The sequence below is a fragment of the Rhinolophus hipposideros genome (genome assembly GCF_964194185.1).
Source record: "Rhinolophus hipposideros genome assembly, chromosome: 25".
Lineage (NCBI taxonomy): Eukaryota > Metazoa > Chordata > Mammalia > Chiroptera > Rhinolophidae > Rhinolophus > Rhinolophus hipposideros.
Window position 1 is genome coordinate 16,178,944 of NC_138071.1, and position 25,979 is coordinate 16,204,922.

The 25,979-nt window shown below is 49.1% G+C and overlaps 1 protein-coding gene across 1 annotated transcript in view; it reads right to left on the reverse strand.

Moving 5' to 3' along the window:
* PLXNA4 (plexin A4) overlaps nt 1–25,979 on the reverse strand; it is a 410,115-nt gene that overhangs the window by 341,474 nt on the left and 42,662 nt on the right. Inside the window, exon 2 of the mRNA XM_081038260.1 lies at nt 1,800–3,064. Coding sequence (XP_080894386.1) covers nt 1,800–2,984 — 1,185 coding nt within the window. The 5' untranslated portion in view covers nt 2,985–3,064. The remainder of the gene's footprint in view (nt 1–1,799; nt 3,065–25,979) is intronic.

Genomic DNA, 25,979 nt, shown 5'->3' on the forward strand with positions numbered 1-25,979 from the left:
AACAATTCATTCACCTTGCTGGGCCTTGAAAGGAAGGGTTCGACCAGAGTATCTCCAAGGGCCTTTTTCACGCCAACATTCTAATACGTCTCCCTGGGACTATGTTTGCGTGTGTAACACACATATACACAACACAGCATCTGGCCTGTCTTTTATTACCTTCCTCTGGGAGCAGTCATGGCCCCTCGAGTTCAGAGGCCTGTTTCATAGACTCTCCTGAGTCATTCATCTACTGCTGCAAACCAAAGCCTGTGAACGACATGTCACCTGCCAGGGCTCAGCAGACACAGTAGAGTCCCTTCGATTCTCTGGCTTGACGATGACTGTCAATTTGTTGCTGCTTGGTTGGGCCCATAGTACCTCTCCCATTTCCTTCGTTTCAGCCCAGGGACCTCCAAAATGCCACTAGCAAGCAGCCTGAACCTAAACGTCAGGGCGTCAAAGACAAACTTTGCTGAGTTCCTCCTTTCTCTTTCCTGACCTCTCGCCCCAACCCCAATCCCAGTGATTAAAGAAATAGCCTCACCACACACTGGGTGGGGTGCGTGCCAGGACCCTTAGAGATTGGCTTGTGGCCCTACTACACTAAGGGAAACTTACACTTTTTAAATCAACCCAAATACATTTCCTAATATGGAATTCCACCAAAGTTTGGCTAGGAGTCAAGAATCAGAGCCATGCAAATGCATACTTCTACCTGACGAGCGAATTCTCCTTTCCTCTCCTACATAAAGATCACAGGATAGATTGTCTCCAACTAGGTTCCTAACTTTTTAATTGGACAAGAAAAAGGGAAAGGAGAGTAACATAGGACATAGCAGATGGCAACAGCTGAGCCTTCCAAGTCACTTGAAGAATTGGTTGAGAAAAAACTGGACCATTTTAAAGATGAACAGAAGTCAAGCCTCAGAAAGGCAGATGCTTTGGATGTTGGGTCACAAGTGACTTAGGCTGTCACCTGGTGTACCTGTAAGCACCCAGCAAGGCAGCAGCCTGAGGGACAGACCGGACCCTCAGGCCCCACAGGCCCGGAGCCAGCCTCCTAAGCCAACCCTGCGTTCTCTCCTTCCTCCAGTTTCCTTCAGCACTCCCGTCACCTTGAACTCTTCTCAGACTGCTTCCTGACTTTGTGACGTGTCTGTTCCATGGAGCAGGGCACACAGTAGATGGTAAATAAATGCAGAGCTCGCTTTTCTAAGCAAGCTCTGCTTTCCTCTCTATGGTCACTGGACTCTCATCTACTTTCCTAAAGATACACAAGAGGCTAAAAGCGTAACTCTCCTGAAATTCCCTCTCTATCCCAAATGTAGAATGACTGGCTCCAGTACTCTCACCCTAAGCTCATTCTAAGCTGTCCTCGCACCCCTCCCCCCGCAATGATCATGCTAAGCTCCCAGGAAAGCGATTCATAGGGTTCGTTGGCAAGAAGCGTAGAAACACGTCTTGTCCTATAGTACATGACAACTAGTTTTCCACAATGCCCGGCACACATGACGTCTGTGTAACACAATTCCTGCCTATTCCTAGCACAGTCGCCTACAGCCAGGAAGCCCACACGGAATAGAGAAAAGTGTCCTGTAGGAAATCTGTGTGTTAGCTCCAGCTCTGACTCTTATAAGCTCAGTGTCACAGCCACAGAACGTTTGAGCTGCTGGTGATCGGAGTCCAGTGAGACCCAGAGATGGGACATACTCGTCCCCTCTGCAAAACGGGACAGGGATTCACACCCCTGGGAGGCCGAAGGCTGCATCCACCCTCCACACTGCACCACCCCAGCCCGCAGGCCACCCCCGACTCACCGCACTGCTGCAGGGAATGTCCTTCACCTTGAGCCAGGCCAGGTCCAAGGTGCCCTCGCCCCGGTAGCAGGACTGCAGCCGCTCCTTAATGCGCTCGTTGATCTGTTTCAAGATGAAGATACACAGGGCCGACTCATCCAGGGATTTCATTTTCCGCTTCTGGCCCTTGGAGAAGACAGTGAAGAGGAGGTCGTCCTCGGGATGGACCCCAAGGGTCTGGGCCAGCACCGCCCCGGCTTTGGACAGGTAGGCGGCCTGCAGCAAGCGGTACTCCACCCCGCTGCGCTCACAGCCAATGGGCACCTCCACGTAGGAATTGAAGGCCGTGTCTTCCTTGCAAAGCCTCACGAGCTTGGACGTGTATACCTGCTCCTTCGTGGTGGAGCCGGGGGGAGACACCATCTCAGGCTGAAGCGTCAAAAAGTAGACAAAGTTGCCACTGCTGAAGCCATAGACGTAGTAGATGTCAAAGTCGGGGATGACGGTGAAGGTGTCCGAGGGGATCTTAATCATGGAGGCCACAAACTCATCGTGGAAGACGTACGCAAACATGCCGTCTGCTTCCGAGTTCTTGGTCAGCTTCCGGCTGGAGATGGTGGGGAAATACTCTGGCTTCCCATCCACCGCCGTGGCGATGAAGAGTTTGTCATCCACGTTGCTGTAGGAGACGATCACGCCGAAGACAGAGCCGCTCTCGTTGACGCCCGACAGGTAATGCTCCTTCTTGTGAAAGGGCTCCCCCAGCTTGAAGAGGTCCTCCAGCCTCAGCAGCTTGCAGATGCCCTGATACAGGCTCCCGCACGCGATCAGCCGGTTCTCCTTGTAGTCGATGAGCAACATCTTATTGACGTTGTTGGTGGTGGTCAGCGGCTCGGGGCACGTCTGCACGATGCGGGGTGGGTAACACTTGGGGTTGTCCTCATCCGGCCCCGTCTGGTGGGTCACCAAGACCTTCAGGTCGCTGGACAGCTTGTAGATCCGGTTGACGGCCCCCAAGTAAATGTGCCCTGTCCTCTCATCCACCACCAGGTGGTTGAAGCCCTCGGTGGGCTCCCCCCGAAATGTGACCAAAGGCCTCTTCTGGGCCGGCGGGGGTGGCTGCCGGGGGAGCAGGGAGGAGGAGCCCATCCCTACCATCAGGAGGTGGGACAGGAGGCAGGTCCAGTTCCAAGGCATGGCTTTCATTTCACACACGGGTCCTTGCGGCTCACGAGCACTGGCAGAGCGCCCTCCCGGGAGGGCCAGGACTCAGGAGTAGAGGCTCCCTAAGCGGGAAAGGAAAGACGTCATGCTAGGTAACAATGGCAGCAGCTGAGTGTCACCCCGCAGCTTGCCTGGGGAACCCTCAAAGTCATCTGCACACATTGAAACAGAGAACTGTACTGGGAGAAACTAGAGGCCAAGGGACGTGGCCGCCCTGGGTGTGTGGGACAGCCAGAGTGGAGTGGCACAGGAGGGGACTTCGGTAATAAAACAGTAATACTGATAGTGATGGTAATAATAATAGTCATGATGATGACAAACAGCCATTGCCAGCCGAGGGCCTAACTGTGGCAGTCGCTGTCCAGCACCTTCCGAGACAAACCTTAATCTTAAACTTTTTTTCAAACCTCTCAGTGCCGGGATCCTCCATCTGCCTCCCCAACCCCCCAAATCGACTCTCCACCCTTCTCTGCACCCAGGAGGCTGAACTGCATAGACTGTACCTCTGCGGGCTCCTTGCCCTTGGGCCTGGTTAGGTGCTGCCCGCAGGGGCATCAGCCGAAGGCTGAAGGGATGGGGAGGGGGCAGGCGCAGACATGGGCTGCCTGCACCGGCTGTGACCCTTGCCAACAGGTCTCAGGCAGGGTTCTCGTCAGGCCTCTCCGCATGGCCTCTCCATCTCCAGGTTCCATGAACCTCTCCCTGCCCACCCCATTTGGTCCTAGAGGAGGACACAGGGCCTCCGTCTTCCTCCCCCCCAAATACAGCCCTGCCTCTGGAGGAGCCACACCTTTGTCAAGAGCCCCTTTATTAATTTCTGTGCAAGTGACCAAGTTTGCATGTGCCATTTCTTGCAGGGACCCTGCTTCACAGACCTCTGAAGTAAGTAATATTGTCACTCCACTGTCCGGCTTCGGGAAGTTACGTCGCTTGCACACTAAGAGAGGTAGAGGTGGATTCGAACCTGGCCATCCAAGTGCATGGCAGGTTCTTAACTGCTAAACCACCTCAGTTTCGCCAGGCACAGATGGGATTGTACACCGGTCATTGCTTATACACAGCAGAACAGTTCAAACAACCACGTGCCAGGGGCTATCCCTTACCACCTGCCCTCGGGGTCTACACTTACTGCAGGGGAAGCTTCTCCTTTGCACCTCCCCTCGCTGGATGGACCGAGGAGGAGCCCAAATCCAAACCCCACATCCTCGGTCCCTTCTTGCTGTGGCAGTGACCAGGTGCTCTGAGCCCTGATGTCGTTTTAACCAGGCAGGCCTTAGCTGCCTCCCACAGTGGGACCTCCCCTAAGAGGTTTTCATTAAAGGGAGTGAACAAACGCTCGAAGGAGTGGTCAAGGAAACACACAAATAACTCCCTGTGGCACAAAACGGCTTTCCATCCTAACGGTCTCATTCATTTCTATTTGAGATGCTTTCTGAGTGTGTTCCAGAGGACAGCTTCATATTTCTTACCGTTCGACAGAAATTGGGAGAGGATTGGCTTACGTGTTATTTGGGGGCATCTCGGCTCTGTGTGATTTCTCTCATTCCCTCCCAAACATCTCAAAAACAAGGAAAAGGTAATTGCTGAGCCACAGAAAACCCTCCTCATGAGAGCGTGAGGTCAGAAATGGAAACCAAGAGAAGAGAGGAGAAAGACGTGACATTGTCGGCTAAAACCCCAGTGAAAACACAGGTCTTCTCAAGTAAGTATCAGAGGAGGAAGATGGTGGCAGAAAATGCACCCCACAACTGACAGCTGTCCTGCAAGGGCCTTCCCATGTGGTAAATGTTTGCTCAGGAAACACACGAAATGTGCTGGGCACCATGAGATCGAAGGTGGCTGAGGCGGGATCCGTCAGACCCCATAGGAACCGAAATTAGTCTAATGGTGAAAACGTATGTGATGGACCACGGAGTGCTTTGGGAAGTCCCATGAGGAAAGCGCCTTCTAACTTGGGGTGAAGGAGCACAGAGGAGGCTGGGGGAAGCCTTGGGGAGGGGTGGCATTGATGGCTGAGTCATGAACTTGGAGAGAACATGCAGAGCTGGAAGGGAAGGGCCTCCTTGGGGAGGATTCAGCACAGCAAAGAAGTGTACACCAGGAACAGTCTGAAAACCACGATTCGTGAGAGCCAGGGAGAACACACGGCTGGAAAGAGAGACCCACAAGCCTTGTCAAAATGGCCCTGCAAGGCTGAGACGGAAATGTATGGGATCAAGGAAAGCAACTGAAAGAAAGGAGCAAAGGCCCCCAGAAAGGAGACTCCCTGTTTCTCTCAATGGACTCTTTGCAGAAGGAACTGAGTTTGGAGCTGAGAGCGGTGGGCTCCGTGAAGGCAGGGAGGACCGGCCCTGTTCACTCGTGGGTCATAGCCCCAGACCAGCACCTGGCACACCGTGGAAGCTCGAGAACTATTTTCTGACCAGCAGAAAGGGAGGCTGGAAGCAAGGAGGAACAGCAGTATCTGTGCACCATTTGCCGTACCCCAGACCCCACGCAAATGCTTGCTCACTGTCTACCTCACTTAGTCATCAGAACTGCTCACTGCGGTGAGGACTGTTTTACCTGCTTCTCAGGTGAGGACACTTCAGCTCTGCAGAGGCATGTGGCTCACAAGTGGCAGAGTGGGAGTTGAAACCCAAGTTTGTACACTGCAAAACCCATACTCTTTCTAGAAACATGCAATTCCAGAGCATACAATATAGAGCACTCGGAAGCCCATTTTAATTCATATGTGCCCCAAACACAGAAATTTAGGACATCATCCAGCAGTACCCACCCCCCACCAAAGCCCCTGGGACCCACAGGGCATGACCTGGCAGGTAATGCCTATCAGGTGGGCACCGTTATTTACTTCTAAGAGCATTAAGGACTGGAAAGCACCTGGCACATGGCCTCAGCCTGGCACTCAGTAAGTGCTTAATAAATGACAGTTGACGAGACTGAAATAAGAGTAAAAGGATTAGGATTATGATAACGAGATGGTACCACCTCAATTAGACTAATGAGGAGTCAGAATGGTTCATCCTGAATTGCCTGTGCAGATCCAAATATCAGAAAAGAATCTAGAAGCTTTTTATCTGTAGGGGATACTGCAGTTTAATGACCCCCAATTGCTGATTTTAGGCAGTTGAGATCCAGAAAAGTTAACAACTTGCAGGAAGTCAGATAGTGAGTTTAAGGTGGGGTGAGGTCAAGTTCCGGTCTCTGGACTCCGAGTCCAGTGCTCTTTCCACCACCTAAGGCCTCTCTTCTGACTTATCTGAACCTACTTCAGCCTCTGCTCCCTGACCTTTGTCTGGAGAAGGCGTCTCTTTGGCTGCCCTCTGCTCTGCTGGCTCCCACAGCTCGCTCTCAGAACGTCACTGCCAAGAACCAATTGCAGCTGTGCTGGTAACCCTCCTTCCAGATGGGCAGGTGCAGGTCAGGACTCGGCCACCAACCCTGGGGAGGGAACTCCCGCAGTCCCTATGTCGGAACCTGCCAGGCACCAGGGAAGGGCGCCTGCCGCACCCCCTCCTTACTGTACACACTCACACACCCGCAAACCAATCAACAGTTCTCTAGTTTGCGAGAGGCGAGATGAGGAAGCCTGTAATTATGAATTTACTGAGCACGGAGGTGCCAGGCTCATTCTCCATCTTCTATTAGGCACTGAAATGAGACACAGTTATGCATCTCAAACACTCATCACCCGCCTCTGAAAATGCTGCAATGACTGCACCTGGAAGCGGGGGACCCACAGAAAACAATAACGTGTGAGAGGAATAACCAGCCTCTCATTTTACACACCACGAACAGACTGTTTTGAAAACAAATAGGAGAAATGGAAGGAAAGGGGAATGAGCAAGGATGTGGGCTCCAACTTGCCTCATCAGAGACCTCACCGGGCACCATTGCCAAGGTGACCCAACCTGTGTGCACGCTCCTACCCCTCTGCAGAACCACGGGGGGGCGGGGGGCAGAGCTGCCACCTGTGCCTGCCCCTCGGGCTGACTGAGGCTGCTCCATTCCAGCAAAGCTGGGGCTTCCAGTATGGCTTCCATTCCAAGACCCCAATCCTTGTAAGTGGTGATCCAGCCTCCAAAACCCTCATCCCAATGCCAGGGCCCACCCACCATTTCTCTCTCGGGTCATCAATAGGCTGGTTTTAAGACGAAGTATTGGAGGTAGCATTCAGCCTAACTCTGGCTCTTAAAGGTAAGTTATGTGACCAAGTCACCTCCAAATCACCCCAAAGGACGCACTGCGCTAAGGAGAGTGGGAAAGTGGCAAGAAGGCAGGAGAAGATGAAAGCCTCCGAATCAAACCCAAACACACTACAATTTTCCCTTCTTTGAAATCAGATTTTCATTCTGAATGATCTCAGGGGCGATGGGACTGATTTTTAGAAGCTGATCATCATTTTGATTAAAGAAATTGGGGTTCTCTTTGTGTTACGTGGCGGTTTTGAAGAGCTCAAACGAATTTTCATGAAATAGCACCATCCTCTCAGATTCCTGAGTGGTAGAGAAGAAAGTTATTATAGAGTAGTTTAAAATAGCAATTACCTCACAAAATTACTTCGGAGTTTACAAGGTGTTTGCACATACATTACCTCGTTCTGAGTTGATTGTTTGCAACAGCCCTGTTAGGTGGAGGAGATACCGTATTCACAAGTACACCTCCATTACAGAGAAGGAAACTGAGGCATGGAAAGGGACACATCCTGGCTGAGGTTGCACACAATCTCCCTCCGTTGCCCGCAGGACCTTCCCTGACCATCTGGACAGAGCGCTAATGCGCAGGCCCTAGGATGGTATTTCAAAAGGACCATTTCAACAACCTATCACGAGACCAGAAACCACGGGGGTGAAACACGCATGCTTTTTTAATGAAATAAAAAGAAGAGAAAAACAACAGTAGGGCACACGTAGGAAGGATCAGCACAATCTAGTGAGGATTTTGGGTCGGCCCATGTAGACCGATGTGTGTGTTGAGTGTGAGGTAAACGTAGGTCTTACTGTTGGTCATGGTCATGGTGAATTTTATGTGTCAGCTGGGCTGGCCCATGGTGCCCAGGAATGTGGTCAAACATTATCCTGAATGTTTCCGTGAGGATGTTTTTGAATGAGATTAACTTTGAAATCAGTGGACATTGAGTGTCCCGTCCACTGCCCCTTATAATGCGAGTGCGAGGCCATCCAGTCAGTGGAAGATGGATCAAAAGACTGACCTCCCCCTGGACAAGAGGGAATTCTGCTGGCAGACGGCCTTTGCACGAGAACTGTAACGAGCTCTCTTCTGAATCTTCAGTCTGAGGGCCCACCCTGCTGATTTGGACTTGGAGCCTCCGTAATTGTGTGAGCCAATTCCTTCAAATCGATCGATCAATCAATCAATCAATCAATCAATCAATCTCTCTGGTTTCTGTTTCTCTGGAGAACCCTGAATAACACAGTTATGATTAAAAATAATTTGAAAGACGCTATTAGAGATAGTGGACAGCAGTTGTTTTTTGCTGCCATTCATTTATCCTCTGAGGATCCACCCGGTCACCCTCTCTCGGCCCAAAAGCTTCTGGGGGAATGGACGCCACCCCTTATTCAAGGGTGTGCACCTGACTTGGTCCATTTCAATCTGCACCGGGCAGGGCTGGGTGGTCACAGTGATTGGTTTAGGAATGGGTGCCTCGTTGGATCAGAATCTCTGTGAGGCAAAAAGGCTTTAGATGGGAGTGCTAAGGGGAAGGTTCTGGTTCTTTCAGTGGGTGTGACCTTCGAGCGGTGTTGGCCTAAGAACCTGGGGCACCATAATGTACCCATGGGGGTGGGCGGATGGGAGGGGAGCCTGAAAAGAAGGAAGCCAACATACTGAACACAGAGAGCTGAGCCGGAGGAGGGAGTGTCCTGGGGGCCTCAGACAGATCATGTGCACTGCAGCCAGCTCTATGCTTATAGTTTCCAGTCCCATGAGCCAGACGTCCCCTATTGCATAAGGCGGTGTGGATTCAGTACTGGGTACTGAATTCAGTACTGAATTCAGTTTGGGTACTTGTTCATGAAAGAATTCTAACCCCGAAAAATCCAGCCTCCTAGCCAAACAGTGAACTGTCTCTCCCCAAGCTCTCTTGACTAGGTTATTCTTTTCTAGGAAGCAGGCAGCATGGCAAAGAGTCTCCAGGTCCCACTGCCCACGGAGATCAACTAGAATTCTGCCACGAGTGAGGCTTTGTCCCGGGGGGGCTTGGGGTGTGTGAAGGTACACGTGCTGACTTCTATACTCGAACACAATGTCCCCCGTCTGCCCACCATTTGCCTTGAGGGCTGCGCTGGCAGGTCTCTGGGAATGTTCTCCACCTGTTCATGCTTCTGTGCCTTCTGCACAGGTGGCTTACAGTGCCCAGGACCCCCACCTCCAAGCCCCTCATCTATGGACTCATTTTTCAAATGAAGCCATCTCGGACCCTGGCACTCGTCTCAGATGCCCAGACGACATCTTAGTACAGGAGGCAGTGCCCACCTGAGTCTCACATTTTACAAACTCTGTTGTACCTGCACATTGATGCTGTCCCCTCTCAAAAAATATCAGCTCTTGGAGGTCAGGAATTATGCCGTTTGCACCACTACTCTCTCCAGTTCCAATGCGTGGGAACGCATGAACAAATGGATGACGAAATGGGTGAACGACCGAACGATGAAGCAATGGCTGCTCTTCGGCAGAGTATACGAAACGGCGATTGGGATCACCTACATCAGCTGAAGCACAAAGTTAACCTTGGTCCTGGGCCACCGAGCTCAAAAGGGCCCACACTCACATGCTGCTTTTACGCTGCTCTCATCCAGGGCTCCTGAGTACTTCAAATACGCAGTGTTGTCCATTTAAAGCGTGACTTCCAATGCACTGAGGAAACCACATCTTTCATACGTGATTTACAGTGAGCGCAGCTAGGCCAGCAGCTGGAATACCGTACCAAGTCACCTTGCAGCCACACATTACTTTGAGAACCAGGGCAGACGCTGTTGAGAAGGAGCTGGGTGAGGAAAACAACACTGCAGCCAGGAAAACTGAGACGATGGAGAAGACACAGTTGTGAGTAGTTGGCATGCATTCACTCATTTGGCCAATTTCTGAGGTGGGTAAAAAGGGCACAGACGCGACTAAGCAGAAACTAGTACCCTGGGCCTCAGGGGGCGGGTTGCGCCCCTTTGAGGTCAGCCCCGGTCACTGGCCAGCTCTGCTGAGCTGCACCTTGTAGCCCCTACTGGAAACAGGCACTTATCATTGGCCTTCATCTCCCTACTATACACAGGTGCGGCCGGGAGACAGGCAGCTCACTACCCATGAAAACGCGCTTCCCTTCCCTGCGGCTGAGGGTGCGAAGTAGTTGTTAAGAGGGGGCCACCAGCTACGGTCTGTATTTCCAGACAGTATCTCCAGGTGTGACCAGGTGAATAGTGAGGGTCACAGTGACACTTCCACACCAAAGCAGGTAAGCAGTTAGGTGTGACTTGTCTCCGGATCCTTCACCTGCTGGATAAAGAGGGTCTGAGGCCCTGTGGGAAGGTGAAGACTCGACGTGGAAGGGCCCATCCACCAATCAGGTCCACGTCAGACAAGAAATGAAGCATGACTGGGTCAAGGCTCTGAGCTGTGGCTTTGTGGGACAGAGGTGGGCATCACCCAACACGGAAAGCACAGCCAGGACACTGCATATCAGAGCCAGGATTCGAACCTGAGACCACGCACCTGGGAGCTCTGACCCTCTGGCAATCAGGCTGCCCCAGGCAAAGTCCTCTTTAGATGTCCGCAGTCCCCTCCTTGTTCCCAAAGCTGGACTGCAACTTGCCAAGTCCAGAGAGGTGAGAGACGACCATGCCAACATCTACAGAAAAACCTTCGTGTTCCTCCATAGCCCTTCCCAAGTTTTGGGCTCAGGGAAGCACTACCTCTGTGCATTTGAGGGCAGCGACGGGATTGGGGACACAGTACAGGTCACCTTTCTATTTCATCCAAGAAACACTAGACATTCACTGATCTATCTAAATTAGCCAAATGGACAAATGCCTTTTTTTAGAGTCTTGCTCCAATTTGTAATTTATACATTTAGAATGACATCCTCAGGAAATCTCCAGTATTTTGTTTTCTGTCTGCATTTCTCACTTTTTAAAACTCTTGGTTTCTAGAAGCGGGAGTCCTGAATTATCATTGTATTTCTTTCTCTAAGAGAAGGATATTTACATGTAACATCTATGGTCCGGTCATGCAACTGGCTGCAGTCGGAAGCCCATGGTGGGCAAGCAGCCCCTGCCCAACGCCCTTCACTTGCCAACCCTTCTGTTCGTCACTGTCTCAGAAATGAGTGCCACATTCACAAAAGGAGAAACGCCCGAGCATGTGGGTGTCACAGTGTAATCCATCACTCCCGCTAGGGGGAAAAATCAAATCAAAGCAACTGTCCTCCCACGGGGGAGGTCACCATGCTGTCTCTGGACAGTTAATGTGCGGAGTGCGGGGTGGGGGGGTGGGAGAGGACTCCAAAGGGTCAGCGTGGCCATAACCCAGGACAAAACCAGAATGTAACAACAGCCGGAGCAGGCCGTGGGCACAGGACTCAATACCTCAGTCTGCTCTCCCTCTGCTTCTGCTTCTGTTCTTTTGAGCACGAGAAATGGGACACTGGTGGTTGGGGGGAAGGGCTGGCAAGGGGCATAAAGGATGGGGAGAGGGAGCAACGGGGCGCCAGGCACCGCCAGGCAGCCAGCCCAGTCCCTGTGAATTTCAGCACCAAGCTCAGATAGTCAGGGTTCTCTTAATCCTAACTTCCCCGTTTATTAAAGGGGGTGGGCAAACACTATTACCAGGGACAGAGCCTTTGGAACCAGCCTGGAAGAAGCCTCTGCAGGAGGGTGAGTCTGTGAGTTGCCCCCATTCAGAGATGAGGCCCCCACTGGACCCCCCCTATGGTTTCCCCTCCCCCAGGCCTTCCTGTCCTTGGCCTTGAGGGCTCTTCCCAGGGTACAGAACTACCTTTCCCTGGCCAAGTCTGCTGTTCCCAGCGGAGCTGAGGCGGAGCTTCACAGATCTCAGGCAGCCCAAGATGGAAGTCTATTATTACATCGTGGCAGCCCCTTTATATTCCAGGCACTATGCTCTGGGTGGGGGAGTCGCTAAGCAATGACTCTTTACTCCAAGTCTGGCTGTGAGGCTTTAAAAACACAACACTCTCAATAGCTGCCTGAGCTGGGAGGACAGATTCATAAACTTCTTTACAGCGTCTCATTTAAAGAAACAGGCCAGCCAGGAATTTGGGGTTAGGTACCCCAGCTGGACTTGGCCTCAGGGTGGTCCCTTTCCCCCACCCCAGCCCCGGGCCCACCCAGCACTGAGGAATGCCCTGTCCAGGGGTGGCATGGCTCCCAGTCTTCCAATGTGGCTTCTGGATATGCAGAAATAGAGGGACATCTTGCAAAAGTGTTCCAGACACCCCAAAGCCGTGGTGAAGGGAGCATCTGCTGTCAGTTTGGCTGCCCCAAGACCTGGGTGCACACTTGGGTCACAGAGAAGGGGCTGTGTGTCCCCAGCACACCCTGGGGACAGTCATTTTCCCATGCGGCCCCATCTCATGCATGCGGCCTGAGGCAAAGGGCGTTGAAGTCTTGCTTAGCTTAGCAAGGTGATCTGGGAGGAGGGCTTTGTCCCAGATTCCTGTTCCCACACGCCCCTCAGCTTGCCATCATCTTTGCCTGGATTCCCAGCCTGGCACCGAGAAGTGAAGCCACATCATGGGGGCTTCACCTAAATGAGCTCCTCTCTCTCAAGACCCTCCTCTCCTTTCATGGTCAAGGGAAGAGGTGGGGTATTCTTAGCTCATCGGCGTTGACGTGTCTACAAGTCACCCTTCTCCCTGCAAATCATGGCGGCAAGGAAGCTACCGGCATCGGGAGTAGCCGTCCAAAGGCCACAGTCCTGATACGTGACTGCCCTTCGTGCCTGATGCCTCAGTTTCCCCATCTGGAAAACAGCCATACTGGAAATAGGGTAATGAGGCAAGAGAGATGACTAAGTTCCTTTTTAGGCTACATCTAGGAGAAGTAGTGTTTTAGGCTTTGTGGAACACAGGCCATCACTGACAGGAGGATTCCATGAGGCCCTTGGCAGTAGGGCCATGAAATGCTGATGAGTGCAATCCCTGGGCGTCTCCTGGAAAACGAAAGGCTGGAGTTGAAGTTGCTCTTGAGACCCTTTGCATCTTTGCTTAAATTGGCTTGCTACATTGTGGGGCACGCTGGGAGAGCCTGCCCTCGGAGAACGTGGGACGCTCATCTGTGAAGGGGGCCTCCATCATCTCCCTTGACCCTATTTTCTCTCTCACAGTGAGGACTGCTGGCATAGGACACACGTTGTCAGCTCAGGTGTTGGCCTATTTCCCTGAGTCAGCTCCTAATAAGTTCAGGAGGGGGTCTTCGCGTCTTCTGGCTTCTGGGGACCTCTACATGGGACAGGCGACTGAAGAGTTAGCAGGAGGACTTTACCCCCTGAAGCTCCCCTCACACCCCGTCAAGGGCTTAACTCACACTCCGTGATAAGATGGGTCTGCCCATTTGCTTCCCTACACTTAGCCAAAAAAGCAATGGAAAAAAGCAATGGACATGCTCTTCCTGGGTGTGAAATGTCTAACTAGACTTTTATAACTCAAAAAAAAAACACACAAAAGTCAGTAGGTTTGGAAACGAAGCTAAATTCAGGGTGCTAGGGGATCCCAGCACAGACGCCACTGCCCTCAAATCCTTGGGCCTCAGCAACTCTCCCAGTTACGGCTCTGCTGTTACCAGATATCTAGTGGGAGGGCTCTCTCCCCAGCCTCTCCTTATCCTCTACCTCATCCCTTTCTTTTTTAATTCCAGGGAAAATCAGGAAGTGAACAGTTGTCTCCCTTGCTGGTCTATATTCATGTAATTAGCGCTATTTAATTCCACGATGAGCCAAAGCTCATAAAATACAAAACATATTTCAGCTGCATGACGCAAATCTTGGCAGAAATCTCCCCTGTAGCCGGAAGCCGAACACAGCTATATTCTCTCCTTAAAAGAAAAAAAAAATGCTCAGAATGACTGCAACAAAGTTTTGGGGCCAGCCACAGCTACCTGGAAATATGCAAGGAAGTAGCAGAATAGGGGATTCTAGATCTTCAAGCTTGGAAATAATCCCCATCCCCATGACAGCAATGAAGTTTTAAAAATATTTAGTATTGACCAAGTAACACTCGTCCGTCATTCCTCACAAGGAGGTTGATCTCGGCCCATTCCCTCCATATCCCCATGTGCTTCAAGGGTTTGGGTCCCCAGCAGAGGGGACCTGTGCCACCAAGTCATCCGCCTCTCTCACCTGCTGGGCACACACCAATGACTCAAATGACCAAGGAGATGTGTGCACTTCCCAGCGATGATTCTAAAGTACCAAATTCCCATCTCCGAACTCTGTTGTCCCTGCCCAACCCACTGGGCTGAGACCTCACCCTACGTCTGTATTTATGCCAGCGACGCAGCAGGCAAGGAGCAGGCGATCTTAACCCCCATCCTACCACCATTTCGCAGAAAAGGCACAGGAGGGGGAAGGGCCTCAGATGCCATTCTCCAAGGTGCTCATCGCTGTAAAGCAGCAGCACAGCACGGTCCCCAGAGAGTCAAACTCTGCTCCCAGCATCAACGCCAGGCCCACTCACCAGCACTTCTCATGGGACTGACCCCCTCCCACAGCACCCCTAGGAATTGGTCATGTCCTCCTCCTTCTCCGGGTGATAAGAAAACACAGGAGAGAAAGCTGCTGTCCGTGCAGAGGAAGGATTCATGTTGGACGCTGCTCAGAAGCTGTGCCACTGGCGGCACAAAAGGCCAAGACATGGATCCCAGGTGGGATAGAGGGTCAGGTTCACTGCAAAACCCAGGAGACTTTTAAGTAGACCCAACGGCTCTCCTGAGTCTGCTCTGCACATGGCTCAGAGGACAGAAACACAGTGTTCCATGCAGATAGGAAAATACACCTGCCAGCTCTCGCCACCTCTTCCTCTACCCGGCCTGAAATTCCACCGCCACCACCTCTCATGGGTATAGTACCTTGCCTTTTCCAAACTCATCCAAGTGTGATAGAAATTCGTGGCTCCAAAAATACATATCCAGCCCTCCCCAGCCCATGATTATTACTGTCCAGATGGGGACACCGAGACTCGGAGAATTTATTAAGTTGCCCCAAGCCATGCTCTTCGTGTGTCCACGACTCAGGTCTTCTGATGGATCCGAACCTTCCCTTGTAAACCTCACAGCCACGCACCAGGGTCATCTCTGGAGGTGGAGAGCAGAGGGGGAGGGGCAGAATCGGAGGCCCCTCACCAATGCACAGTTGGCAACGGGAGGAGAGGAAGGCGTTCCAGCTTACTAGAGTATAGACACTAACCCGGTTTGGACTGGCATCACCTCCACAGGCCTGGATAACACGCCTACGATAGAGAGGTCCCTTTCCTTTATCCCAAGGAAGTGGCACCCTTGGACACATTTTGGGTGGCCAAGGAATGGTATGAAGAGCCAAGTAGCACGCAGGGAAGAGGACCCAAGTTCCTTCCTGCATTTGTGCAGCAACACTTAATTCAGCTCCTACTACAAGCCAGGAAGCCACATTCTGAGGGTGTACAATGAATAAGCAGAAAAGGCCTTGCATGTGAAGGAGCTTACGATGAACAGAAAGAAGGCAGACAATAAATAGGAAAAAGAGTTCTTTTCAGATAGTGTTAAGACCTTTGAAAAAAGAAGGCAACAGTCATTTGCTACAGAATAACTGCTGGAGGCCAGGTGTTCCCTAGCTGGAGGGACCCGTGCAGGTCTCTCTGACGTGATGCTTGCAGGGGGAATAAATGATGAGCAGGAGCCAGCCATGCAAAGATTTGGGGAAAGAGCATTCTAGGCCAAAGGAAAAGGAATGCAAAAAACCTGAGGAGGGGGCACATTTGGCAAGGCAGAAGCAGTAGGCTGAGGGCCTGGAGGCACTGAATGAGCAGGGAAGTATGAGGCACGAGGCCAGCGAGAAAGGCAGGGGGCAGGTGACACAGGACATGTAAAACCATGGGAAGGAATGTGAATTCATTCCCAATGGCATGAGAGGCCATGAAACGGTTTTAAGCAAGGGAATGACTTCGTCGGTGTGGCTGTTGGATGGAGAATGGTTTGTAGGTGCAACAGGGGACCTGCAGGAGCTCACTGAGGGGTGATGGTGGCCTGGCCCCCATGCTAATGGTGAAAAGAGAAAAATCATTTGTCCAACGTGGCTTGCTGGTGACCACGGAAACGACAGGGGAGGAGAAGAGGGACTTCATAACCCCTCCTCGATTTTGGCTTGAGCACCTGGGTGGATAGTTGGGCCATTGCACTGCGATGGAGAAGACGAGGCAGGGAGCAAAGAAGTCAAGAGTTCTGTATGGGCCGTCAAGGGCAAGGTCAATACCACAGGGGATCATGGAGGGAAGTAGCTAACAGAGGACCCAGCCGCGTGGTGTTCATAAGGCATCTCATGTAAATGCATGAAAGAGGGTGCTAATGGCATCCTTATTTTCTGGATGAGAACCTGATTCTCAATAACTGATACGAAGTCAGGCTAAGAGCTGAACCTAAGCCGGCAGAAGGCCCAGTGGGTATCAGGGCCCTCTGCTGTGACAGTTCCTTGGGAGACGCAGAAGTTGTATGAAGGGACCTCGGCTGGAGGAAGGTGCTGCCAACTAAAATCTTTTAATGAGGGACCTTGCACTTATATCTTGTGAAAGAAGACTAGCACATCCAAAACTCTGATTTCCCTAAAGGAAAATTGCAAATGCTTACGAAGGACAGGCTAAGTCGTAAATTTCCCAAGCTTCCAACCAAAATTAATAATATTAAAGGAGTGGGCAATGCCAGGGCTTATCAGCACTAGTTACGTACTTCTTCGCAAGGAGCGCTCTCTTCACCCACATTATAAAGAGCATTCTGGGCACCGAGTTATGCAAACCAGTGAACATCTACAGGCCAGAGTCTGAAAGAAACTGCACTGAAACCGAAAGAACTCAGACCGATGGCCAGGACATGTTTTAATATTAACTTTTTAAAAAGTTGTGGTAAGATATACATAACATGAAATTTACTATTTTAACCATTTTTAAGTTTACAGCTTGGTGGCATTAAGTACATTCACACTGTTGTACAACCATCACTACTACCCATCTCCACACGTTTTCATCATCCCAGATTGAGACTTTGTACCATGTTTCCCCGAAAATAAGACCTAGCTGGACCATCAGCTCTAATGCGTCTTTTGGAGCAAAAATTAATGTAAGACCCGGTCTTATTTCATTGTAACACCGGGTCTTATATGATATAAGACCGGGTCTAATATAATATAACGTAATACCAGGTCTTATATTAATTTTTGCTCCAAAAGACACATTAGAGCTGATGGTCTGGCTAGGTCTTATTTTCGGGGAAACATGGTACCTATTAAACACTAACTCCCCAAACCTCTCTCCCCGCAACCCGTGACAACTCACATTCTACTCTCTGTCTCGATGAATTTGACTATGTTAGATCCCTCAGACGAGTCTAAGCAGAATCATACAGTAATTACTGTCCTTGTGTATCTAGCTTATTTCACTTAGCGTGTCTTCAAGGTTCATCCATGGTGTAGCATGTGAGGCAAGACAGTTTTTAATAAAGAAAAATGGATCGCCCCGCCCCCTGCAAAAAAGAAACGTTTCTGGATTTTTTAACTCCTGCTCACAGTAGCCATTTCATGCACACGGGTGAGAATGGGAAGAAATGATGAAATGAGAACAAGTTCTGGACAACTGAGTGTCAAAGCTTACTGAATGAAAGCATGCCCTCTTCACCCTCCTGCAGCTCCAAACTCATACCACTATCAAAACAGAGCAGTAAGAAGAACTTCAGTTCCTCCCAAAGCTCTGCCCAAACACCAAATCACCCTCTTCGAGAACCATGAGACGTAGCTTACTAAAAATCCAGAGAGGTCTTGCATGAAGACACCCATTGAAGGCTTATTAACCAGGGTTTCTCAGATGCATCTAAGAAACCCCTTTATTGCTTAACACCTATTAATAGGTTAATTGCTTAACTTTAATAAGTGTTAAGCTCCAGGAACATGATTCCACGGCACACACTTTGGGGAATGTTGGTACGCTAGCCTCCAGACCTCAAAACACTTTTACATCTATTTTCTCACCTACTTTTTACAAAAATTTTTCAAGTCGATTGAGAAATTTAAGGTAATTTGCTTTACTTATGGGTGGGTGGGGGGAGCTTCCGAGGCAGAAAATCTCTAGGTGAGAAGCAGCAGATGGAAGAAGAGATACAGCTTCCGAAGCCCTCAGCTTCCCCTTCCTGCGAAAGGCCCATTCACGTAACACAGGGTGTCCACCATCTCCATGTCCCCACGGATACACAGCAGCCTTCGCTTAACCTCCTGGCAGAAGCCTGCATTGCCTGTGACAACGCCCTCCTCCTGCTTCCTCTTAGCACAGCTGGAAGAGGCCGCACTATTCTCTAGGATTTGCTGAAATCTGACAGGAAAACAGAATAAACAGAGAGAAAGGGAGAAGCATAGAATGAGTCTATCTGAGCGAAGTGCGGGTTTCTGTTTCATCCATCCCTAGCTCATTCCCAGGCTCACAGGCCCTACCACCCTCACACCCAGTTCACCTTCCTGTCACCTCGCCTGGGACCTCACTTCCTCGCTGCCTGTAATGCAGGTGTTGCCGGCGCTTTTTGGGGAGCTGCTGTTTTATTTGGGGATAATGACTCTTCTGCCCTTGCCTTTGGGGTAAGACTATGCTTACTGCAAAGGGGTGAACATTCCCAGGTAGAAGAAGAGACTCCCATCATTCTCTGGGCCGCAGTCTTTATGCCTAAAATTGAAGGGGTCCAGCTGGGGATCCAAAATCGCCACTGCTCCACGGCAGCACAGTGGGTGTTAAACCGGGGCTCCATACTGGCGAAGTAGAATAACCTACAGCTTGGAAACTGCATTGACTTGGACAGTAACTAGTTCTTTCCCTTTTATTACCCCCAGGCCCTTGGCAAAGTCCTGTGTTAATGTCCTGCCTTGTCTCAGCCGTGCTGTTAGATATTAATAGACAGTTGTAAATCCAGACTTGGGCTGAGGTTACAAGCAAGAGGCAGCCCATCCTCAGCAACGAAGGAGGCCACGGCTGCCGTTACTGGCAGGAGAAATCAGAGTCTCTGGGCGAGAGCTGAGGCCATGGGACATGAGTGCTCCTCCTCCCATGGAGGTTCTCCCTCCATTCCCAAATCAGAGCACAGCCATAGTTCCTCACTGAGCAAATCTCACCACCACCTCTCAAGAGCCACTCTCTCGGATACGCAACTGCCTGCCCAGCTTCTGGATGCTTGAGGCAGGAATTATCATCTCCATTTAGCAGAACAGGAAACTGAGATCAGTTAAAGGTTAAAGGCTTTTCCCAAAGTCACCGAGATTGTCCTGGGAAAGAGGCGATTAGATCCACAGTGAGGAAGGGCAATGCAATGTGGTGAAGTGTCAAACGGGCACAGAAAAATGAATTGAAAAGAAATGAAGCAATCTCTAAGTGAACACATGAACAAGACTCAGGTAGCAGTGAAAAATCAATGAGGCAAAATGCTCAGCCTGTAAAGATCGATGAGGCAACCGACCAATGACCTCTATTCCCACCTGAATTGACACCCGATCACATCACAGTTACGTTTGTGTTTGCCCAGACCGACTCCTCACTCCACTTGCTGCATATCGCCCAGGTGACAGATTCAACCTCCACCCAGGCGTCCACCACACCTGATCTGAAGAGCATCTTCAAACAGCCCTGAGAGGCGGCTGATGGAGTCTGCACACGGAGGCTACAGAAAGAAGCCCCCAGAACAAGGAGAAAAAGTAACCTCCTAAGAGCTAATTTAGTAACCATCCAGATATCTGCATAAAAGCATCAGATATCTATAGAAGCCACCTGAGAGGGACACAGGGCTCCCAAAATACTGAAAGAGCAGGGAACCGAGGCCCACTCAGGGTGACATGGTTTCTTACTCTGGATAAGAATGTAACTCAAGAAAGGCTGTCACCTAAACAGCCTGAAAAAAACGACAGTGTTAAAGAGCTCAGGGTAGTCGGCCTCAGGTATAGAGCAAATCAGTAAGAACTACCGAGCTTTAATCTCATGCTAACCAGAGATACAGAGAGAGAGAGAGACCTGTGGAGGCTTCCAGAGAGGAGTGTGTGACTCACCCAGAAGCACGCGCTGAAGAGGAATGGCAGGTGCTCATTAGGCTTCTCCATGGCACAGATGACATGGTTCTCAAAACACCAGGCTCCTGGTTCCAATTCCATGCTCCCTTGGTGAGGCAGCCAACCCCCCCCACACACACCAATTCTTTCTTGCTGGTATTCCCCAAATTTCATCATCCACATGGGGCCCCACATCAGAAGGGGGTCAGTCATGACTGGACTGAGTGGTTCCCAGCCCCAGTGGTTACTTGCAATTGGATTAAGCCAATCATGGTGGTCTCCTTGCCCTGCCAGCGATAAGCTTCAGAACAGCCACGAGACTCAAATCTGGCCAATTGGAACAAGGGAAAGGCCTGCTGGGGACTTCATGTGAGGAAGCACCCTCTTCCTTACTTGTCTACCACTCATGGTGCCATCAACTGCTGCAGACTTCTACTGATCATGAGGGGAGATGCCATTGATATGCCTGCCATGGCTGAACAGAGAGAAGAAATGATGGGGGCATGAAGATGTTGTTGAGTCACAGTGACCCAATCCTGCAGCCACACAACCTGTGGTCTTCTCAGGTGATATGACCAATCACTTACTGTTCACACTATTATTGGGTCTGTGACCAGCGCCTGAAAGCATCTCACTGACTCACCCAGTACACCTCCAGATTACAGATATGCTCTCCAGATAACTTGCTACCATGAAGGGAACGAAGGGTATCTAGAAGTGTAACTGCCATTCTTTCATTAACTAGATAGGAACAGACTCCATTGCAATAAATAATCTGGCATTTTACCTTAAATGTCAATATTCTAGGGAATTAGAGTGAGTCCTGAGAATCTGTCCATCTCTGGAGACACTGGCAAAGTCACATCCTGGCCTGCCAAACCGTACCTGGAAGCCACTGGCAGTCTTCCACTGCATGTGGGTGTCACTTTGTTCAACAGAAATTAAAGGTAATAATGGAAAACACATGCTACCTTCCAGTCCCCACTCTGCCGTACATTCACTCAAGTCCCTTATCCACTCTATATATGTATATCCTTGTCTCTAAACAAGCTATATCTTTCTTATCTACCTCATGACGTTTCGGAGAGAATGAAATGAAATCAGTATGAAAAATACAAAGTGCTACAGAAGCCATGGAATTTTGGATATGAAGGTTGTGTTGGAAATCGTCTTACCGGACTGTGCTTCAGAATCACTAGGGGGTGCTTCATAAAAAGCACAGACCCCAGGATCCCAACCCCAGAAACTCTCATTCAAAGGATGTGGGATGGATATCAGTATGCTTTAAAAAGCAATACTAATTCAAAATCAATTATAAAATAATTAGTAAAAGGTTGCTTTTTCTAAAAAAAAAAAAAGCAATAATCACTTCCTTCCCAATGCTTAATATGCAGCCAGAGTAGATGAGAACCACTGATAGCAAAATCCTGTCACATGCAGGTGAGGAAGCAAGACCAGAGAAGTGAGAGGCTGTTCGAAATCAGCACCCATTAGAGCCACAGCACCAGGAGTTTGGTCTCCTGAGTCCCAGTTGGGTAACTTCCCAGGATGCTTCAGTGTGAACTACAGGGTATGTGGAGCATTATCATTAACAGACAGAGAGAGGAAGGAATTACAAAAGGTCAAGAGGAAACTTTTGGGAGTGACGGGTATGTTCATTATCTTGATTGTGGTGATGGTTTCACAGATGTTTACATATGTCAAAACTCATTAAATTATATACTTTAAATATGCAGTTTACGGCGTATCAGTTATACTCAATAAAACTGTATTTTAAAAAACGGAATGAAAAAGACTACCTACAGAATGGGAGAAAATATTTGCAAATCATATATCTGATAAGAGTCTAGTATCCAGACAATATAAAGAAGTCCTAGAGAGGAGATCCAAGATGGCAGAGAAGATAAACACTGTGCCTTCTTCCTTCCATGAAGACATTAAAATTACAACTAAATTATAGAACAATCACCCTGGAGAACCATCTGAAGTCTAGCTGAACAGAAGTTTTATAATAAGGATATAAAGAAGAAGCCATGTTGAGACTTGTAGGAGGGGTGGAGATGCAAAATGGGCTGACCCCAAACCTCCATGTGGCAGTTGAGAACCAGGAGGGATATCTCAGCCATGGAGGTTCCTCCCGGAGAAGTGAGAGACCCCAGGCCCACACAAGCCTTCCCAGCCCACAGTACTGGTGCAATGAAAAAGAATCCCCATAACATCTGGCTGTGAAAAACAATGGGGATTCCAACCATCTGGGTGGGACCGAAGGTTACGGGAAACACAGATGTCCACTTAAACAGCCCACACACTGACTCTTTCACCCACAGGCACTCACCTTGGGTTCTAGTGGAGGGACAGTAACTTGAGGGGTGTGGGAGGCATACAGGATGCAGACTGAGGTGTTCGGCTTTGTAGCAAGGGCTGGAGGACAGTCGCCATTTTCCCTGTGTGGGGTCCTCTGCTCATGTAGCAAGCAAACAGAAGTCATCTTTCCTGTGTTGAGCCCTCCCCCACAGGCCAAATCAGAATCTGATTGGCCTGGTGAGCTCAGTTCGCTCTACCCTGCTGTCTCACTGGGAACCCCTGCCCCAACTCATCTAACACAAGAGGCACTTTCTTCACAAGCAGCCAGCCCTGCCCAAATTGCACACTTTCTTGAAAAACATTGAAGTCAATGGGCCCCAAGTGGGCAGCAATTGGCCTCAGTGTGGTCTGAGACTTTTGCTGAATAGCTCCAGGCTCAGCACAGGCACCAAACAAGAGTCTACGTTAACCTGTTGACCACAACTCTTCCCACTCTAGTGACTCCCTGAGTCCCTGCCTCACCCAATTCATGTACCACACAAGGTTTTATCGAGGAACTAAACCTTAAGGGAGTTGGCAGATGCAGCAGGCCCTGGGTGTCCTGGCTTTTTGTGGAGGCCTGGTACTGGTACTGTAGGTGTCCTCAGTTCACAGGATGGCCTGTCCCATGCACCCCCAGTGTTACCACAGGCAGCAATAAACTATGAATCGCTTTGTAGCTCTTACCAGGTAGTCCCTGACCAGTCACAGGCAGTGGGTGACCTGGGCCTGCAATGGAGCCCCTCACAAGAGGCCCCAGGACCCACATAATTGGAGGTTGGCTTTAGACCATAGCAGAGCCCTACCCAATTAGCCCCATAAGTGGCACACCAAAGGGCAGTCTCAACAGGCATCGGAACTGATTGAATCCCAATCAGTCCCCCAAGCACAGCAGCCTGTAAACTGTGGCTATGACCAAACCCCACAGCCAATCAGCCTGAGGATCAATCTTACCCACTGACATTCCAACAGCAATCAATTCTCAACTATCAAAGGAGGGCACACACAACCCACACCAGGGACACTCCTGGAGCACCCAGAGGAGACCACAGAGGCTGAACCAGAGCCACACAGAGCACCTACTACATAAGTCCACCTGGCCAAGACTGCAAGACATAGCAGATCTACCTAACACATAGAAACAAATAGAGCTGCAGCCAAAATGAGGAAATAAAGAAGTACATCCCACATGAAAGAACAGGAGAAAACTCCAGAAAGAGAACTAAACAAAACTGAGGCAAGCAACCTACCAGAGTTCAAAGCAATGGTTATAAGGATGCTCAAAGAACTTAGTGAGAATAAAGAGAGAGCAAGCATAAAAAAAGGACATAGAAACCATAGAAAAGAAGCAGTTAGAAATAAAGAATACAATAACTGAAATGAAGAATGCACTATAAGGAATCACCAGCAGACTAAATAAAGTAGAGGACTGAATCAGCGATTTGGAAGACAAGGTAGCAGAAAACACCCAATCAGAACAGCAAAACAAAAAAAAAATAATCAACAACAACAAAAATGAGGATAGTTTAAGAGACCTCTGGGACAACATCAAGCGTAACAACATTCGCATCATAGGGCTATCAGAAGGAGAACAGTGAAAGTAAGGGACTGAGAATCTATTTGAAGAAATAATAACTGAAAAATTTCCTAACCTGGCAAAGGAAATAGACATACAAGTCTAGGCAGCACAGAGAATCCCAAATAAGATAAATCCAAACAGGCCCACACTAAGACACATTATAATTAAAATGGCAAAGCTTAAAGAAAGAATCCTAAAAGCAGCAAGACAAAGGCAACTAATAACTTATAAGGAAGCCCCCAAAAGATTGTCAGCTGATTTCTCAACAGAAATTTTGCAGGCCAGAAAGGACTGGCACAAAATATTCAACATGATGAAAAGCAAGAACCTACAACCAATTACTCTACCAAGCAAAGCTATCATTTAGAATCAAAGGACAGATAAAGAGCTTCCCAGACAATAAAAAGCTAAAGGAGTTCATCACCACCAAACCGGTATAATAGGGAATGTTAGAGGGACTTCTATAAGATGGGGGGGAGGGGAGAAAAAAAAAAGATCAAAATTATGAATAGTACAATGGCAGGAGCTATATATCTATCAACTACTTTCAGTGTAAATGGATTAAATGTTCCACTCAAAAGACTTAGGAGGGCTGAGTGAATAAGAAAACAAAACCCTTACATATGCTGCCTAAAAGAGATTTATTTCAGATATAAAGACACATACAGACAGAAAGTAAAGAGATGGAAAAAGATATTTCATGAAAATGGAAATGAAAAATTTAAAAAAAGGCTAGGGTAGCAATACTTACACCAAACAAAATACACTTTAAAACAAAGGTTATAACAAGACAAAGAAGGACCCAGGAATTTCACTTCTGGGTATTTATCCGAAGAAACCCAAACGCTACTTAGAGGGGACCTGAGTGTCCATATGTTCATTGCTGCATTGTTTACAATGGCCAAGACGTGGAGGCAGCCTGGTGTCTGTAGATGGAAAAATGGATAAAGAGGAGTTGGTACGTACTTGTATATACAATGCAATATTGCTCAGCCATGGATGGGAATGGGTTCTTGCCATCTGCAGTGGCCTGGATGGACCTGGAGCATATTGTGCTGAATGGAGTGTCAGACAGAGAAAGACAGATGCAATGTGGAATCTACAGAACAAAATAAACAAAAAACAGAAATAATCTCATAGATACAGAGAACATTTTGATAGTTGCCAGATGGGAGGGGGTTTTGACATGAGTGAAAAAGGAGAAGGGATTACGAAGTACAAATTGGTTGTTACACAGTAACAACCTATACCCTACATGAAGATGTAGGGTACAGCATAAGGAAAATAGTCAATAATATTATAATAACTATGTATGGTGTCAGATGGGTACTAAATTTGTTGGGGTGGTAGATGGAAAGGGGTTGGCAGGCAGGGTGGAAAAGGTGAAGGGATTAAGAAGCACGAACTGGTACCCTGTTTCCCTGAATATAAGACCTAGCTAGACAATTAGCTCTAATGTGTCTTTTGGAGCAAAAATTAATATAAGACCTAGTATTATATTGTATTATATTATATGACCTAGTCTTATATTATAGTAAAATAAGACCAGGTCTTATATTAATTTTTGCTCCAAAAGACTCATTAGAGCTGATTGTCTGGCTAGGTCTTATTTTCGAGGAAACATGGTAGTTACAAAATAGTCATAAGGATGTGAAGTAAAGTATAGGGAACATAGTCAATAATATGGTAATAACTATGTATAGTGCCAGGTGACTACTAGACTGAGAATCACTGATACACAGACTCTCATTTTCCTTACTACCACCTCATTT